Source organism: Geospiza fortis, unplaced genomic scaffold (assembly GCF_000277835.1).
Source record: "Geospiza fortis unplaced genomic scaffold, GeoFor_1.0 scaffold112, whole genome shotgun sequence".
NCBI lineage: Eukaryota > Metazoa > Chordata > Aves > Passeriformes > Thraupidae > Geospiza > Geospiza fortis.
Window position 1 is genome coordinate 17,497,188 of NW_005054298.1, and position 17,267 is coordinate 17,514,454.

Genomic DNA, 17,267 nt, shown 5'->3' on the forward strand with positions numbered 1-17,267 from the left:
CTGAGTCGGCTGCCTGCAGGGCCGGTGGCGGAGGCCGTCTGTTCAGTGGTGAACAAGCAGCGCGGCTCATTTACGCTCCTCTGAAGCCACAGCTTGTTCCCCGTGTCTGGTTTACTCGTGGAACACACTTACAGTAACCGGTCTTAAATTTTGTTCCCCAATAGCCTTTTAATTCGCCCGGCTTGAATTCTCTAAAGAACGTGGATGAAGCTCGTGCCGCCGAGAGAATGACCTGCAGGGATAATTGCAGTCCTTTTGGTGCGAACAAAACCACCATACAGTTGCCTGTACCCAGCCAAACATTTGCCATAAATGTCTGTCAAAGTGAGTTTGCTCTTTATGACAATGTGACTGGGTTTTCTCCAGTTGTTTATATTCCCTTTTAGCTCTCGATAAGCACTAGTTTGTGATCCAAGGTAGCAGCTTTCAGTTTATTATGAAACTACTTTTAATAGTTTTTTTACCATAGCTAATTAATTACTCCTAATTTGGGTTAATGCCAGTGCCTTTTAGGTAATCCCAAAATAATGTATATTTAGCATGGCTTTGAGGATTGCTGTCTAAAAGTACTAATTACTATCTTCCACCTGTGCAATGCTTTGTAAAGTCTGAGCTGGGACCACCAACCATTAGTTCCATTACTCTTCTACAAACTTCTTGTATAAACACTTTTACCCCACTGTATTCCTGTCTTGTTTAACTTGGACACACTGTTCTCCAGATTTCAGTTTCCTCAGCATTGTTCCTAAAGATAATAAACCCCTGTTTCTTACCTGCTTCACACTTAAATGTACTGAAGTTGGGCTGGTCCAAGGATGATTACTAGCCACGTATGAATTTGGGCACTATGGACCTATACCTTATGGCTTTTTTTATTTAGGAACATTTCTTGCCTAGCCAAGTGCATGCTGTTAATATGAGATTTCAGTGTTGCTCCTGACATTATTAGCCTTTATTATTTGTGCTCATAACTTTCTGAATACACAATTTTCCCACTACCTGGAGTTTTGTAAATACAAGTTAAACTAATTCAAACAAGTCCTGTTTTCTCATCCATAATCTTTTGGTGAGTTCTACAGCTGGATAACACAGATAATGGGTTCACCCCGCAGTAGCTGGCACTAGCTCAAAAATATTAGGTGTCTTTTCTTCATCAGTGAAGCTTCTCTAGACTCATTGGTCCTATTCCTTTGTTTTACACTTTCACCCACCAAAGACTAAATGCCTGTGACATTTACTGGCAGAATCCATACCTTAATTTATCTCTTTTCTTATTAATTTAGAGGTTTTGAGAGACATGAACTGTACTATAACTTCTTCAACCTTTCCCACTACTGTCCACCATCAGTTTACCAAGTGTGTGTTTCAGGGAAGCACGGTGATTTTGGCAAGTCCTAATTTTCAGTTCAAGCTGATGGGTTTTGCCAGCTACAAACAGGAATGTGGCCTCATACCCCGAACTAGTGCAGGTCAGATGCTTCTTCATTCCTCTTCTGGGTCTGATTCAAGAGGCTCCATAGACAGAAATGCAGGCAGCCAACCCACCATAACTCTAGCCCAGACAATTGTTCTGAATTGTTGTTTTCTAAATGTCTGTCCTAGCAAGCCATGGAGTAGTCATGGATGGAAAAATGTTTCAACAATGATTTACCCTATTTTTAACACTATGAGCTTGGCTGGAGACCATTAATTGTGCTATTTCTGCCTTTTCCAGCTCTTCATAGGTGTCCTTTTAGGCCCAGGCTACTTGGTTAAACTCAAGCTTCCAAGGGTTTCAGCAGCAGTCACATATGGGGTGACAGTTCCCTGCAGTCAGACTGAAGGGCAGAATGCCGCCAACAAAAATCTGCTGCTTTATTTTATTGGTAACAGAAAGTCCATCCTGGGCAGTTCCAGTGCTGGGTTAAGAGGCAGCTGAAAAGTCTAGCTCAGGATTGGAGAGCTACTGCAGCTTATGAGGACATTCTAAAGGAGCACAGAATTGACAAGCTGGTCCTAATAAACTGACTCAGCTACTTCTTGTGGCAGGTTTCTGACTGCCTGGGCTATGCTTGGCATAGGGCTAGTTTTAAGAGTTAGAGCAGGCTAGTTTCAGGGATTAGAGAGTGACAGTAAGACAGGAATCTTATTGGAAAGGGAATTGAAAAAATGAAAAATGAGTTGGAGATTGTTACCCTAATGGGTTCAGTTCCATTTCTGCTTGCAGTTCATGGAACTTGAAGGAATTTTATCCTCTCTAGGTTGCTTCTAATTTCAAAAAGGTAGTTCTTCATACTTAAAATAAGTAAAATTTCTTAGATGTGACTTTTTCATAGGCATGCCAGAATTGTATTCCATGCATTGTTTCTATAATTTATACTGTTGCACTTATAAACACAATGAAATCTAATTACATACTAATTTACATTAGTAATGTAAACAAATATTAAGGTCTGGCAGGTCTGGTTATTGTTATAATGCACAGATTAGTTTCGTCGGCTTTGTGTGCTTGCATTGTTAACTTTATAGCAAAGAGTAATGACTGTTCTAACTAGGAAAGATCAGATTAAGGTGGCAGAGTGAAGAGAAGGAGATTGGGTCATGTTAACTGTTGCTAAACCTCTATTGGTCAGCTCAACTTAAAAAAAGCCTGAGTCCAATGAGGAATGCTTGAGGACATGGGATAACAAAGAAAGTAAAAAATGAGAGAGCACAAGCTTCTTGAAATATTCTTCTCTTCCTAATTCAAAAATTAAGGTATATCTTTTCAGTGTTCCACTTGGAAAACATTCACACCTGAGAAAATACCTGTCAGCTGTTGTATAGAGTGTCTCCTGGTGAACTTAGCAAATTGCTTGTTAATCCTTGTAGTTGGTCCAGGGTCAATGGAAATACTGGTGTGGAAATTCATGTTATTGTTCAATTAACTAAGCATAATGTACCAGAAAGTTAGGTCCATTACATAGGCCTCCATTAACAGTGTTTCAAAAAATGTTTGCTTTGGTGGCTTTTCCATGCCTTGCAAACATTTACTTAAAAGCATCTGTTGACTCTTACGTAATATTTGCTCTAATATGGAGGTGCAAGGCAGCTGTAAACATTTTATCCTCCCTTCAGTGGATCATCAGCATGACTCTTGCTTTTACATTTAATGTGTGTGTATATATGAAGTCTTTGGTTTTGTGTGTCTTGGAAAACACAGTAAATCAAGACATTATCAATAAATTTAAAAATATATTAACAGATAGCATTTGAAAGGTTTTTGCTTTGAGCTAAGAACTAATTTATGTGAAGGCCAATCCTTGGCTCTCCAATATCAAAACAAGAGAAAGCTTCAATTTAAAAACCTAATTGCCGACACATTCTGACCATTTTGTATAGATCGTTAGGTTTCCCTGCAATTCCCCATACTAAAATACAGCAAATAGTTTTATTTTGAGTGAGTTTGAAGCACTAGAGGGATTACAGAAGCTTTTTGCAGTGCTTTGCATAGAGGAGTGAGGAAAGGTCTATTGAGGAAGTGTTTCTCCTTTGTCAAACATGTTATTAAATATAGCATTTCAAGTTGTATTTCACCATCTTTGTTGGTTATTAGAGCTTGGAAGGTCTTCAGTGTCTCAGACTTGTATTGGTTGTGTAACATGACCGGCAGGACAAGAGATTACCAGCATGTTAGTTATTGATTTCCTCTTGGATGGAGCAGGATCATGGCTGATTCCAGGCACAGTGGGAACTGCCTCTCCCACAGAAACACACCTGTTCCAAAACTTCCGTGGTGTCTGTTTGGTAGATTGTGGATTTGTTGAGGTTTTTTAAACATCCTTTATAAACATGACTCCTCTGGTATCTCTAAGGTGAGGATGTAGGAGCTTCTAAAAGACTCAGAAAGAACATAGGAGAAAATGAAAACCTTTTCTCTTGCTGTTAGTCTTTATTATGTCTAAGGTGCTTATCTTTCTCTATCTAAGCATAAGAATCAGCAGCAAAATCCTGAAAGTTAATATCAAGAGGTCTTCAGCATTTATACTAAAAGAGGTTACTTTACTGAAACATTGCCAAGACATATCTTCAAACATTAAATTTACAAAGTTTCTGGACAGCCAAAGTGTGCCTGAAGAGTTCAGCCTGAGCAGATGCATCACTGTCCTAGTGCATAGATAATATGGGTGAGTGGGTTTGAATTTATAAATAAAGCAAACATGCAAAAAGTCATTGCAATTATTGCAATGCTTCTGCACATCCTGTGTCAGAGGCAGTTTTTTGGATACCACTGACTAACAGTGGTGCCATTAAAGAGGGACTGTAAAATGTAATATTTTATTGCTTGGTAGACTCTCCTAAGGACATTAAATTGTATTTGATGGAAAGTAATGTACTGCAAAGTATTTTTTCCTAATAGAACAATAGTTATTTAGACTTAACTTCATTATAATTGTTACTCTTTCAACCCAGTACTAGAAGTAAGATGTCTGTTATTCAGCTGCCAACTGACTTGGCATTTGCACTCATGTTTGAAGCTAACTGTTCTTGCTGAACTAGATTGAAAAACAGAGGAAGACCTCAGATTTTCTGCATTTCTGCATACTAAACCCAGACATGTCTAAAAGAGTGATTTTTTTATTGTTATAGTAAGTCTTACTTATCTTTAAAAGCAAGATACTTTTGCTTGTATGCAATGCTAATGTAGCAAAATAACATCTTCTTTAGCAATAAGGTATAAAGAATTATTAGAGAGAGATTTCTAAACAAGTATGGTCTTGGGGAAGTACTGGGAGAGAGAAAATTAATTCCATCCATTCATTTCTATGACAGTTCCCTTGCTGCACACTCTGGAAAATAGTAAAGGTATACAACTTAGCAAGAAACAAACATCCTCAAATATTTTCAGCTAAAAATCTAGGAATTTTTCTTTTTTAATATCCTGAAATTTTGAATCTGGAAGGGTTTCTCTTGAAATCAGATACCACTAGTTAAAGTGAATAATTCGGTCAGTGTATAGAAAAATATTGTACTTATTTAGAAGTAGCACATTGAAACTTTTAATGTTAAGGTTTTCTATATGGCTTAATGCAATTGGTATCAATAAACATACAGGATTTAAATCTGCTAAAAAATTTCTGAAACCAGGGTATTATTAGCTAAAGTAAATGGGAGTAGTTAAAGTAAATGTGAGATTGTGTTAGGAAGAGAAATCTTCTACGTCCATTTAATTGTCACGCCTTATTTGTTGAATCTACTTAGTGTTTCCATGTGACTTCCCTGACCACACATCATGAAGTCCTCTTAAGCCATTAAGCCCCTCTTCAGCAAAAACAGTTAAGTGGTTCATATCTTTGTCTCCACAGCTTGTGCAGTTTAGCTTGAAGTGCATGGAAAGAGTATTAGGGAAGTGTGCAGTCCATATATAGAGCTGCTTTTGTCTTCTGACTCACACTGTTTCAGATACACAGATAATAATTTGGTATAAGATATGACTATATCAGGATATTAGAGCCTTATAAAGAGCTTGAAGTTTTCCTCTGATGATATCAGAAGTTGGTATCATCAGGCTTTTATTATCCATTTAATCTCTTGTAGAAAAAGTTCTTTTCATGAAGCCACCTCAAATGAACATAATATTTTATGCCACAGTTAGTACTAATATTGATAAATCTGATATGCTAATATATTGTCTGCTGAAATCAAACTCCTGCAGTGTGGCAGACTCTGTTTGCTCTTGGCTGTTGGCTCTGGAGAACTGCTGTGCTTCACTTGGGAATAGTTCAGGGAAATTCTCCTGATGATCTGTTCCCAGCCTTGCTCTGGTTTGTACAGCAGGTCTCACTTCTGTCAGGCTGGGCAGCAGGAGGGGGGTGCTGCAGCTCCTCCTGGCAGAGGGCGCAGGACTGGCCTCGTGTAGGCAATGCCCAAGAATGGCAGTACCGAAAGATGACCCAGAGACTGAGCATCATCTGCATTGGGCCTGGATTAACAGGCCTCTTGTAGGAAGGAAACAATTGTTTTTCGGTATTTTAAGAATATTGTTGCTTTAAAAATAAATCTAGAGCTCGACAGCATGGTTGATATAGGGATGCTGGTTGCATTTTCCCTGACTGAAAAAATGTGTTGTGCAAAGTATTAGTTATAGCCAAGTTCTGTTTCAAAGTGAAATGTACAGCTTCAGTGACAGTTCTGTGAAGATCAGTAATTTGTGTATTCTTTTTATCCTTTATACAGGCAACACTTAATGAAGTACACACATTAGTAAGATGTCCATCCTACTGAGAAATGAACTGTGAAAAAGTTTAAGCAAACATGTTCCAGCTGTTCCTACAAAGGATTGCACAAGTCACACATTTTGTTTCCACAAAACTTTCCCCACAATTTGCTGCTGCTCAGCATGTACTCACATGTACTTCACTTAGCTTCCTACAATTAAAATTTGCAAACAAAAAACCTTTCCAGTGCTAGCAGACTCATATGCTTTCCCAGAGATTTGGAGCCACGTGTTTCAGGAATGGCTGGGTACACCACACCAATATAATATAAAGGCAACGTTAATCACCTTCTCTCACTTTTTAATAGCTCCCCTCCATGATTCTCATTCTCTGTCACTAGAAACTTAAGATTAAAGGAACTTTACTATATTTCAAGTATAGTTTAATCCATTAAGATGGATCTCCTTCACAGCAATGGAGTGCTTATAATTCAGCATTTACAGAGGGACTACAGGGCTTACCAGGATTTCCTTAATTTTATGTCACATGTTGGTGATCCTCGGAATATATTTTCAATTTATTTTCCTCTTTGGTTTCAGCTCAACCAAGTGGTTGGTACTAAAATGATATGGGTGGCTGTCATTGGTGACTGGTTCAACCTCATATTTAAATGGTAAGAAGTTGGATTTGTTTTAAAATTTGGTATTTTTAATAATAGTTACTATATGTACCTCAAGTTTAGAAAACTTTCTGTGAATAATGTACTAGTAGATTTTTCCCTGGTAATTATAAAATAGGAATTCACAATTAAGATATTTAGGATATGTTTGAAACAACCTTGTAATAAGATGAGAAGAACCTGTAGAACTATTATAGAATAGCTTTGCAAATATAGCTCTTCATATTCTTTGTAAGATTATTTATCATGCTTTGCTGAGGCCTTCTTATGTAAAAAAAATCATTTAATTTCTTCCTTTTTTTTTTTTTTTTTTGTTTTTTTTGGGTCAGGATTTTATTTGGCCATCGGCCTTACTGGTGGGTGCAAGAAACAATGATTTATCCTAATCAGTCAAGCCCATGCCTTGAACAGTTTCCTATAACATGTGAAACTGGACCAGGTAAGAAATGTTGCAGATTTTCTTGGTATATTTGATAGGGATAGCCGCTTCAAGGGGGAGAGAATGTGACTTAGGAAGGTCTTATATGATTCAGAAATCTCAGAGCTCATGTATAAAATAGCACACAAAAAACAAGTAGAGGAAAAGGAAGAAATACAATAGGTAGGTATTTGCTGTATGATGAGAGTATTTCCTTCATTGCTTTTAAAAGATGCAAGGGAGGGGGACTTGCTTTAAAAATAACTACTACTAGAATGAACTGGGGTATTGGAAAGAAATTGTCACAAAACTTGTGAAATACATTTTTAATGGGTTCCAAGACAGAGCCCAGGGCTGTTGAGTTTGAGGGCTTGTTTGCTGTTGCAACAAATATTCAAACCCCATAAACTAAGTAGATGATTCAGAGTAAATAACAGAGTAAGTAGTCTCCATAATCGATTACATAATGTATCACAAGGGGAAAAGAACCAGAACCAGACACTGGCACTGAATGTGTGTGTGGGAGTATGTGTACAAATATATGGGGAAAAATTATTTTTTAAATGTACTTTTTCAATATATTTTCACTTTTTATATCTCATTATCTTCTCTGTGGAAATCAAATGCAATACTAATGAAGCTAAATGAACTTGTGCAACCCTAATATATGCAATAAGATGAACTTGCATTGATATAAGTGAATTGAGTTTAATTTGTTGTGCAAGAAAATACTGACTGTGGAAATGATGTCAATGCCACTAGAAGCTTTTAAAAAGTTTGCATAGCTGTATTTTGTTAACAGTACCCTGCATAACATCCCATTGTAATTGTGAGCAAGAAACTTAAACCTTTGCATGAGGCAGGGTTTAATAATGCCTGGTCTTTATGTCTGCAGTCTCTTTCAAGTTACTTCATTTGAGACCTAACACAAAGTATTGAAGCCTTCAGATCTTCTCAAAAGCCTTCAGAACTGAGCCCAATCAGTGCTGTGTAGATCCGAGCCCTGGCTCAGGAGACAGTCAGTGTTTCATTTTGGTTCATTGAACCAGAAGGCATTTCTTCTTGTTGCTGTCTTTCTGAAAGGTCATTCCTATTTCTGTCCAGTGGGTACAACTGTCTTATTGATTCCTTCCTTGCACTTATAATGGCCACATTTTTTCCCACCTCCAGACTTACACGGGACCATTAAGACTGTCACTGACCTGTTTCTCATTAGCAAGAAGAGGCACAGTCAGTGCAGGTGTTACATGCACACAATCATTGTATGAGCTTACGTGGTACTTCACACACTTTTAAAATAGCAATCTATATTAAAAGATTAGAGAAGCAGCCACAGACATGAGAAAAGCAGCTCCAAATACTGCTAGGATAGCCTGAACCCCAAACTCCATGTCTCAGCAAAAGGGAAAGCTGAGGAAACTCTTCATATGCCTACATGGCAAACAGTTTAGGACCTGAATTTGGTTTGCATTTCTGGAATTAACTGAACTAAAACCCGCCAGCCATTTGTTTTCTAATATTTGTAAAACTTAAAGAATATAAACCTTAAGGTAGAATTTATGCTGTTTTGAGTAGGTAATTTGCAGATAAGCTATGAAATATTATTCCTAGATGGCATTTTCCTCGATGTCAACAAAGAGAAGCTTTTCCACTGCTGACATACAATGTTACTGTTTCCTCATCAGTGACATTTGTTCCATTGTGAGGTTTAGGAGTGCATATCTGATAGAAATTAACAAAAGAACTGGTAGAGTGACTCTAAATGTACTACCAAGCAGAATAGCAAAATGAATTCAGGGAGTCAGAAATCGTGCTTGTCCTGTCAGACATTTCTGCTTTGCTACTTCACTGAAATATTCTTTTACTTCACACACTATTAGATAGTGCTGGCTCATAACACATTCTTGAGCCAAAATTATTTCTTCTGATAGTGAAATAACCCTGTCCCTTCTTTGTCTCCACAGAAAGCCAAGATGTAAAGGTCCCAGATTTACAGATTCCAATGACCTAATTTTTTCTTTCCCTATTTTGTTGAATGTAAATCTGGTGAACATGAGAAAAGAAGTGACAGAGTAATTTTATGAATCACTTCCCTTGCATCTTGTCATCATACCTTGTTTTATGGTGATTTTCACAGTTGTAGGAACTTCTCTGTGGTTTCATATTGCTTTCAGTAAAATTGAGATTTTACTTTTTAAATTAAAACAAATTACACATATACCTGGACTAAAAAGAAATCACTGTTGTTCTCTACATGAGAGAGTGTTCCCTGTTATAGACTGCTGTAGGTGGACTACTGTGTGCTGTACCTGTGGGTACAGCAATTAGAGCATCATATCATGTGCCAGTTTCATTGACAACCTGCTTTTAATCTGGTTGATATTTTACAGCACCTTAAAATTTATAAAATTAATCAAGGTAAAGCATAAAGACACATTTTTTTCTGTGTTTCAGATGCATTTCTAAAATTATTACAAAACTACTCAAAATGTTCATTACCTGCATTGTAATATTGCTAATGAGACACAGCTAACAATTGTTAACACCATGGTAATTGCAGAAGGAGATAAAAAGCAGCTCAGAAGTGCTATCTAAAGTTATACTCATCCTTTAGTTTAGAATGTTACAAAGAGCTAAATTTCTCTTGCTCCTGTTAATTATGAGGAGGCTCATTCAAAACTTCTTTTATGTGATCCTCATACATGATTTCTACATTCCATGCTACAGCTCTAAGACAGCCCTACGTGCTTTTTAAAATTTTTAATCCAAGTAATGGGGAAATAATATGTTTTTCTATCAAGATTCCAACTCACACCAATATAAAATGAATAAGCTACTACCTTTTTTATTTCAGACAAGTATTATGGATTCTCTATAGATGAGCCTTCTGAAAAATTCTTATGGTAAAAACTAACTTTTGAGAAGCAGTTTCAGCTTTCTTAGCCATTTTCCTTCTAAATTATTAGATGCCTGAGTAACTACCAGTAGACATTTTCTGTATGACAGATATCACAGTCTTCATTCTTGAGTTGAATATTTCCTTTTTGTTTTTACTAGGAAGCCCATCTGGACATGCCATGGGATCATCCTGCGTTTGGTACATAATGGTCACAGCAGCACTTAGCTACACAGTTAGATGGAAAGATAAATCAGCTGTTACCCTTCACAGGTCAGTGTCTTTCCATGATTCCAACTCATTATATTCAGATATTTCTTTAAATATATGCTATGTTTTTAGTGGACAAAATTTAAACAAATATTCACAGTTTGGTCTATTTTGAAAAAACCAACAACCCTTTATTATAGTCTGCTTCAGCTGAAAAAAAAGTATATTAAGAGGATTTATCTGTTTGTATAGTCTGATATTTATTTACAGACATTGCATACAATTACAGACATTCAACTGACAGACATTGCATAAAATATCTCTGAATCAGTCCTAAATCTTCAGTGGTGGAAATTTTTAATTCTATAATTGTCACTATGTATTGGATTTTTTTGGTTAGTACACAAATTTACTGCTTTGATGGTTATCCTTCACCCTTTTTAAAGCAAGTGCACATAATGTGACAAAATGTGTTGCTCAGTTCTGTGGGGAAGTCCTGCAATTGCTTTGGTGGCTGTTCTTTCTAAGGCTGCAAGGTTGTTTTCAGACTCCGTAAATTTTGTCACGAAGTAATTGAGTTTTGCATATAGCTATGACTTCATGATGATATATTTAAGGTATTAGTCCTAATTTAATCAGCCATTGATGACTTTCCTCACTTAAACCACAGAGGTGTCTTGGACCTGAAACTTCTGAGATCTGTTCCTATAACTGCTTTGATAATGTTTTAGTACTGACTTCCAGTTTTTAATCATCTGATTCTAAACTACTCTACTTAGTTACCTGTGCTTGTAAAAGCATGAGCCTTACATGATGGGTCCTGGGGTAAATAAGTAGATGAAATATCTTGTTTTAATTTTTAAGCATCTTCCTTTTCCCTCTTAGACTAACATGGTCATTCCTCTGGAGTATTTTTTGGATTATCCAGATCAGTGTGTGCATCTCAAGAGTATTCATAGCAACACATTTCCCTCATCAAGTTGTTCTTGGAGTATTTGCCGGTAATGCTGCTATTTTTTCTTTCCTTTTTAACCTATATGCAATTATTTTTTTAAAATATGAAAGAAGACAAGAGATTTTTAGTAGTTGGACTCGTCTTGCAGCCCTGGTGATGCTCTCCACTCTCTGGAAAATCAGGGATTTGATTTTAGTCCAAAGGTAAAATTTGTGAGGTAGAATGTACCTGTTGCCTGTGTAATTCACAGTGAGGGAGTGAGCCCTTGTCCACATGCCAGTTGATGCTGACTGTATTGTGTCCCACTGCCCTGTATTGTGTCCCACTGCTAGACTGCAGTCAGACTAGCTCTGACTGCTTTGTACTGCCTGCATCTGATCTTTAACTGTGGAAGACATCAGAGAGGAAATTGCTGCTCCATGGCTCTGACCTTTCCTCTCAGGAGGAAGTTATTTGTGTCACTTCAAATGGCGTCCAGGTGCAAAACAGCATGTGTGCAATGTGGACAAACACAGAGACCTGGGGCAAAATGGAAAAAAAATGTAAATAGCAGGACGAACTCCCCTGGGTGATTTAAGATGCTAAAGTACATTTTCCAGAGTTACTTAAGCATATTATAAATTGGTATTCAGGGAGTGCAAACTATAAGCAGTTATCTCTGGTATCTATATGATTTTAAGGAGGGTGACCAGTGCTTTGAGCAGGGGCTTCCTGCTCATGTTCTCTTTCATGAAAGCAGCCTGGGCAGCCCTGGCTAACAGCTTTCCCTCTTCACAACCAGGATAAAATGAGTACAAGAGAAGATAAGTGTGTTCTGTGTCTTTTCCTTCAACACTCAAAGCCTGTGCGGGAACTGGTGTTGAATTCTGCATTGCTGGAGCCAGTCTTTGAGTGAGGGACTCTTTTGGAAAAGGAATGTTCCAGTTTACATCTAATATTTGATAGGTTGTCATCTGGGAGATGCAGTCAGGCTTTAAGGTATGCCTCATATCAAAACCATGTAGTGCTTGGTTTTTAGTTTTTTTTTTTTTTCCAAAGCAGCAGTTTTGAGTGGGAGGAAAGGTTTTGTAATGTACTGCAAAAGGGGTAAATTGTGTGTGTATATGTGTGTGTATAAATATATATATATATATATATATATATATATATATAGACACACATGTAGGTATTTATTACATAGATATATTCTTCTGTCTTTAAAAGTCAAATTCTGTAGGGACACTGTAGAAAATGCTTTTCAAAGTACAAGTGTGTTGTTCCCTATAACACTGAGTTTCTAATCCACAGGCATTCTTGTGGCAGAAGCATTTGAGCATACCCCTGCTATTCAGACAGCAAGCTTGAGAATGTACATCAAGACAAACTTGTTTCTTTTCCTCTTTGCCCTTGGCTTTTATCTGTCCCTCAAGCTTCTTGATATTGACTTGCTATGGTCCGTTCCAAAGGCCAAGAAGTGGTGTGCCAACCCAGACTGGATAAACATTGACACAACTCCATTTGCTGGACTGGTGAGGAATTTAGGTGCACTCTTTGGTTTAGGTCTTGGAATTAATTCTGAAATGTTCATCACGAGCTGCAAGGGTAAAAATAGCTGCAAGATAAGTTTCCGCATATTGTGTATAGCTGCTTCTTTAGCTACTCTGCAGCTGTATAATTTTGTTAAGATACCTACTCATACTGAGTATTTGTTCTACATTCTCTCTTTCTGTAAGAGCGCAGCTATGCCTCTGACTGTAGTTGCCTTGGTTCCATACTGTGTCCACTCATTAATGAGGACAACTGAAAAGAAACTTAATTAGGTAAAGTTTCAAAATGGTTAGCAATGTGGGGATGGATGTGAACTGTTTGAGAACCCTCTGCAAAGGCAGTTTTGCTAATTCATTTAAACCAAGGGGATGCCACTGCATCTATGATGTGTTCCTGGTAAGTAACCAGTACATCCAAAATCAGTACATTCAAGCACTTGAGAAATATTAGTGGCTGATTTTATTCCTAGAAATATTGCAAGCGCACTGCAGTATGGTTAGAAATGGCCCAATACTCTGGGTCATAATGAAGTTTTAAAGTACAACCAACCATCTTTATTTAGCTATATGGTGGTCTTCTAGTTCTGTCCATCTCTAGCTAGATAATGCTTCAAGCATCAGCTGTACATAGTGATACTCAATGTTTCATTTTTTATAAATAGATACTGTGTGTGATACTGCTACATAATGGTGTGACAGTATCACACCACCTACTGTATGGCTGTACCCAGGCACTGTGAAAAAGGCCAGCATAGTTATAAACAAGGCTTTAGATTTAATTTATTGAGCTTCCTGAGCAAACCAGCTTCTGATTAAGTCAGATGAGGAAAAAAAAGTGTATTTCCGTTGGACTCTGTACAATATATTTTTGCATTACTGTGTGGTTTTTGTCATTTTTACTTTTTGGAAGGGGTCACATGGGTCATGAATGATACAGATCACAACTTTGATAGGGAAAATGCTTAAATATGGTGTAAAAACTCTTTGGTTTCTGTACATCTACACAGAGCAACAAATGAAAAAATGTGTCAATAATGAAATTATCTCAGTATATGACCTCAAGAATGTTGTTCATGCTCCTGTATTGCAAAGTTAATTCCCTGCTAATTCTCTCAGATCAACAGTCACAAGCCTGAATCACTGTTAGCAGTTGTGTAAATCATGAAAATATGGTTGCAGACTGTCATTTCAAGTTTCTATTCTTTGTTTAACTAAGCACACAAGTAACTAGTATGTTGAATATATGTTTGCTATATAAAATGGATTTTCTAAAGAGGTACTTTCCATTTTTTCATTATTTGGCATCTATTGTTGTACATTCCCTTTCAGTGCACAATCTTTAAGTAGTATTTTGCTGATACCATCCCATAAAACTCTCTGTCTGTCTACATATATATATATATATATATATAGTCTTAGTATGCCTGGTATGAGTAATGAGGGCTGCATATATATGATCTGAAAGCAATAAGACTTAGAAGATGTAAACCTGATATTGTTTCTAGACTTCCAATTAGGTAGGAGGTAATTGAAAGAATCTTATTTAATTGGGTAAACAAGGTAAATAGTTTGGTGTTGGCCTTTGGGAATGAACAAGATACAAATTACAGAAGCAAATCTGAAACAGGCATCCTTAATTAAAAGCCTAGTAAGACTACCATGACTTAAGAAAATTAATCTGCTTTTAAGTCTGAGGAGTATTCTGCTTCATGTATCTCCTGATATCTTCTCTAATGGTTCTCTGAACTTCTTCCCACAGCAGCTGACCTGAAACCACTCTTTTCTATAATTGTGACTCCTTAACCAAAATCACTAAGTTCATGGGACTAGACACAAACAATGAAGAACAAAGACAGCTGTGACAAAGATTTCAGCTGTGTTCAAGTTGCTGTGTGCTTTGTTATTCCCTACCATGTGAGAGGACCCACAGAGGCATCACAGAGCAGTAGCAGGTTCATTGAGTTGTTGTTCTGTTCCTGGCTCCTCCTAGCCAGCAGCAGCAGATTCTTCATGCATAGCTGTCCAAGGTTCTCACAGTAGCTTTGCATTTGGTGGCAATTTGAAGCTGGGAGTTATGGGTAGGGATCACATTTCTAGGCTTCTAATCACGTGAGAGTCTCTGTTTCCCAACACTGACAAAGAATCTGTTGGAGCAGCACCCTTCCCAAAATTTAGCTCTTTGTTTCCCAGCTGCCTGGAAAGAGGATAACATTACACTGAAGAGCAGCAACACAATCACCCAGCTTGGGCCCTGGCCCTGTGCTCCTGCAGGGACACAGCAGGCTCCTGTGCAGGCAGGAGTTGGCTTTCTCTGCAGCTCCATCCTGAACAGCAAACCCTTGTCACAGACATGATACTTGCCGGCTGCTGCCAGATACTCATGTGCTTAGCTGAAGGGTAAGAGAAGAAATGCTAGAGCACAAGAGCCAGTAAAAAAATACAATTTATTGGTTTAATTTGGGTCACAACAATATTGCCCTTTAGGAAAAAGAATTATTAAATAAGTTGACATAGTCATTGTCATCATTAATGAAGAGTTATTCTTTTTCTGTGTCCTTAAATAATAATATTAATTAAATACCATATACATATGTCTGCAGGTTATTTATAGTCACTCTGTCAATAGTTTCCTGAGCCATCAAACTACATATTGCTCTGAAATGTAAAAAGGCTAAAAAGATTAAAGCAAATAATGCAGCTTTTTCTTTTACTTTTCAGTTAAGGTTTTAAATACAGACTTCCATAGAGAAATTGCCATTTCAGTGCTGGCTGTGTGATTTCAATAGGGTATGTGGCAGTGATTCTGTTAATGGAGTTACATAAAAGTTGAAATTGTGTTTTGCTGCCTGGGATTAAGGGATGTATACTAATAACCTTTTTACCCTTACAGTTCTATTTACCTACTGCTACTGTTGCAGTATTTTATAAGAAGTGGTGTGACTTCTTATAAATTGAGTGGAAACTTGCCTGCCCACCCCCTACCCAGCCCAGATGAAGATTTTAGGACATGGAGAATGACCTCCAGTTAATACTCTGTTGTTAAAAATCAAGATTTAAATATTGAAACTGTTATCTATACTTTCTTTCTATCTGCTTTTCTCCAAGATCCTAGTCACTAAAGGAAGCAGTCCTGTTCTGCTGCAGACAATAACCAATAACATATTTCAGTGAAACTTGTGGTAGGTGCTGCAATAAACTGTGACAGATACAAGTTTCTACCAAAAGAAGCTCCTTCCCGACCTTTGTAATTTATGAATATATTGTTGCTCTGTTTATCAACTGTATTTAATACAAAGAACTAATTATGCCTATTTTTCCCACCTCCACTTGTGATTGTATTACCTTCTGAAAAAAAGAACATATCCATCACCATTTCAGTAGAAGTGGTTTAAATAACTCATTATTAACCATAGAATTTTACATTAATTTAACCAAGGCATTTATTCCTATTCAAAAATCTTTTTGACAGCTGATTACAATGATGAGTCTTAGCTGGAGAGTGGTGGGCTAGGAAATGATCCTCACCAGCTTCTGTTCCTTACCTTGGTTGCTTTCCTTACTTTTGTGGAGCTGCCTTCTTTGTAAGTTCTGAGTGGTTTGTTGAAGGGACACAGCTGTGTCAGTGCTGCAGATGCATGCAAGGGAAGCCCAGCCTCCCCCACAGCTGATGTGTGTGGTGCTGTGGGTGAAAGGGTGGGGCTTCTGCATGCACAGGAAAGGCCTCTGCTGAAATCGTCCGCAGACATTAGCACAGATTGAGTCCCTTCAGATGTACAGCATTATTTGAAGGGTTGTTTTCACTCATTCAGCTTACCTAGAGAAAGGGCAGTTTCCTGAATGCCAGAGTCTTCCTTGATTGCTAGGTGAGGCATCACAGGACTGTGCAGTCTGACTGCAGGTAGTGGCAACTCCCCAGATCACCAGGAAAGATCTTTCCCAGTTTCAGGGTTTTTTCCCTTATCAGTGGGCTAAGATACTTCCTAAATGCATCAGCCTGTGCTTAGTGCCTTGCATGTGCTGGCCAAGTGTGCTTGATGCAGACAGCTACATACATTCGGGTTCCACAGATCTCACTGTATTGTAGAGCACTCCCTCTGTAGCACAATGGAGCACCAACATACACATACCTACCACAAAGTATTTGCTTACAGAAATCTTTCTAATTTAGAATCACAGTAATTCAGCTAATTGGGGCTCCAGTAGTAACAAGTTTCCAGTAGGCTCCTTCCATGGCCATCAGTTCATCATGAGTGCCCCTTTCAATGACAAGTCCTTGGGACATCACAGCAATGATGTCAGCGTTCTGGATGGTGGACAAGCGGTGGGCAATGACGATGCAGGTGCGCCCTTCTCTGGCTTTATCCAGTGCTGCCTGCACAGTCTAAAGGCAACAGACAAAGTGTCAGA

At 37.8% G+C, this 17,267-nt stretch overlaps 2 protein-coding genes across 7 annotated transcripts in view; one reads left to right on the forward strand and one right to left on the reverse strand.

The window, feature by feature from the left end:
- Positions 1-8: 8 nt before the first annotated feature.
- G6PC2 (glucose-6-phosphatase catalytic subunit 2) lies at positions 9-14,116 on the forward strand. Of its 3 annotated transcripts, none has more exons than XM_005415835.2 (6): positions 9-133; positions 6,776-6,849; positions 7,185-7,294; positions 10,331-10,442; positions 11,265-11,380; positions 12,622-14,116. In XM_005415835.2, exons 2-6 carry the CDS (start codon positions 6,800-6,802, stop codon positions 13,131-13,133), a joined length of 900 nt encoding a protein of 299 aa, XP_005415892.1. In that variant the 5' UTR covers positions 9-133; positions 6,776-6,799; the 3' UTR covers positions 13,134-14,116. The 3 variants fall into 3 exon arrangements, with proteins under 3 accessions (XP_005415892.1, XP_030913350.1, XP_005415893.1); XM_031057490.1 differs by lacking the exon at positions 9-133 and adding an exon at positions 4,340-4,351 and having other exon boundaries at positions 6,632-6,849; positions 12,622-13,133; XM_005415836.2 differs by lacking the exon at positions 9-133 and adding an exon at positions 6,195-6,509.
- Positions 14,117-15,317: 1,201 nt separating this feature from the next.
- The window catches only part of ABCB11 (ATP binding cassette subfamily B member 11), a 37,870-nt gene continuing 35,920 nt past the window's right edge, over positions 15,318-17,267 (reverse strand). For all 4 annotated transcript variants that reach the window (XM_005415837.3, XM_014306835.2, XM_005415839.3 and 1 more), the window contains one exon: positions 15,318-17,241. In XM_005415837.3, coding sequence (XP_005415894.1) covers positions 17,041-17,241 — 201 coding nt within the window. In that variant the 3' untranslated portion in view covers positions 15,318-17,040. The remainder of the gene's footprint in view (positions 17,242-17,267) is intronic.

What these genes read in the sequence shown, in the direction of transcription:
- G6PC2 (XM_031057490.1), top strand. An exon ending in TCAGCTGTTACCCTTCACAG is followed by an intron (nt 10,443 to 11,264) that starts GTCAGTGTCTTT and finishes TTTCCCTCTTAG; the next exon opens with ACTAACATGGTCATTCCTCT. An exon ending in TGTTCTTGGAGTATTTGCCG is followed by an intron (nt 11,381 to 12,621) that starts GTAATGCTGCTA and finishes TCTAATCCACAG; the next exon opens with GCATTCTTGTGGCAGAAGCA.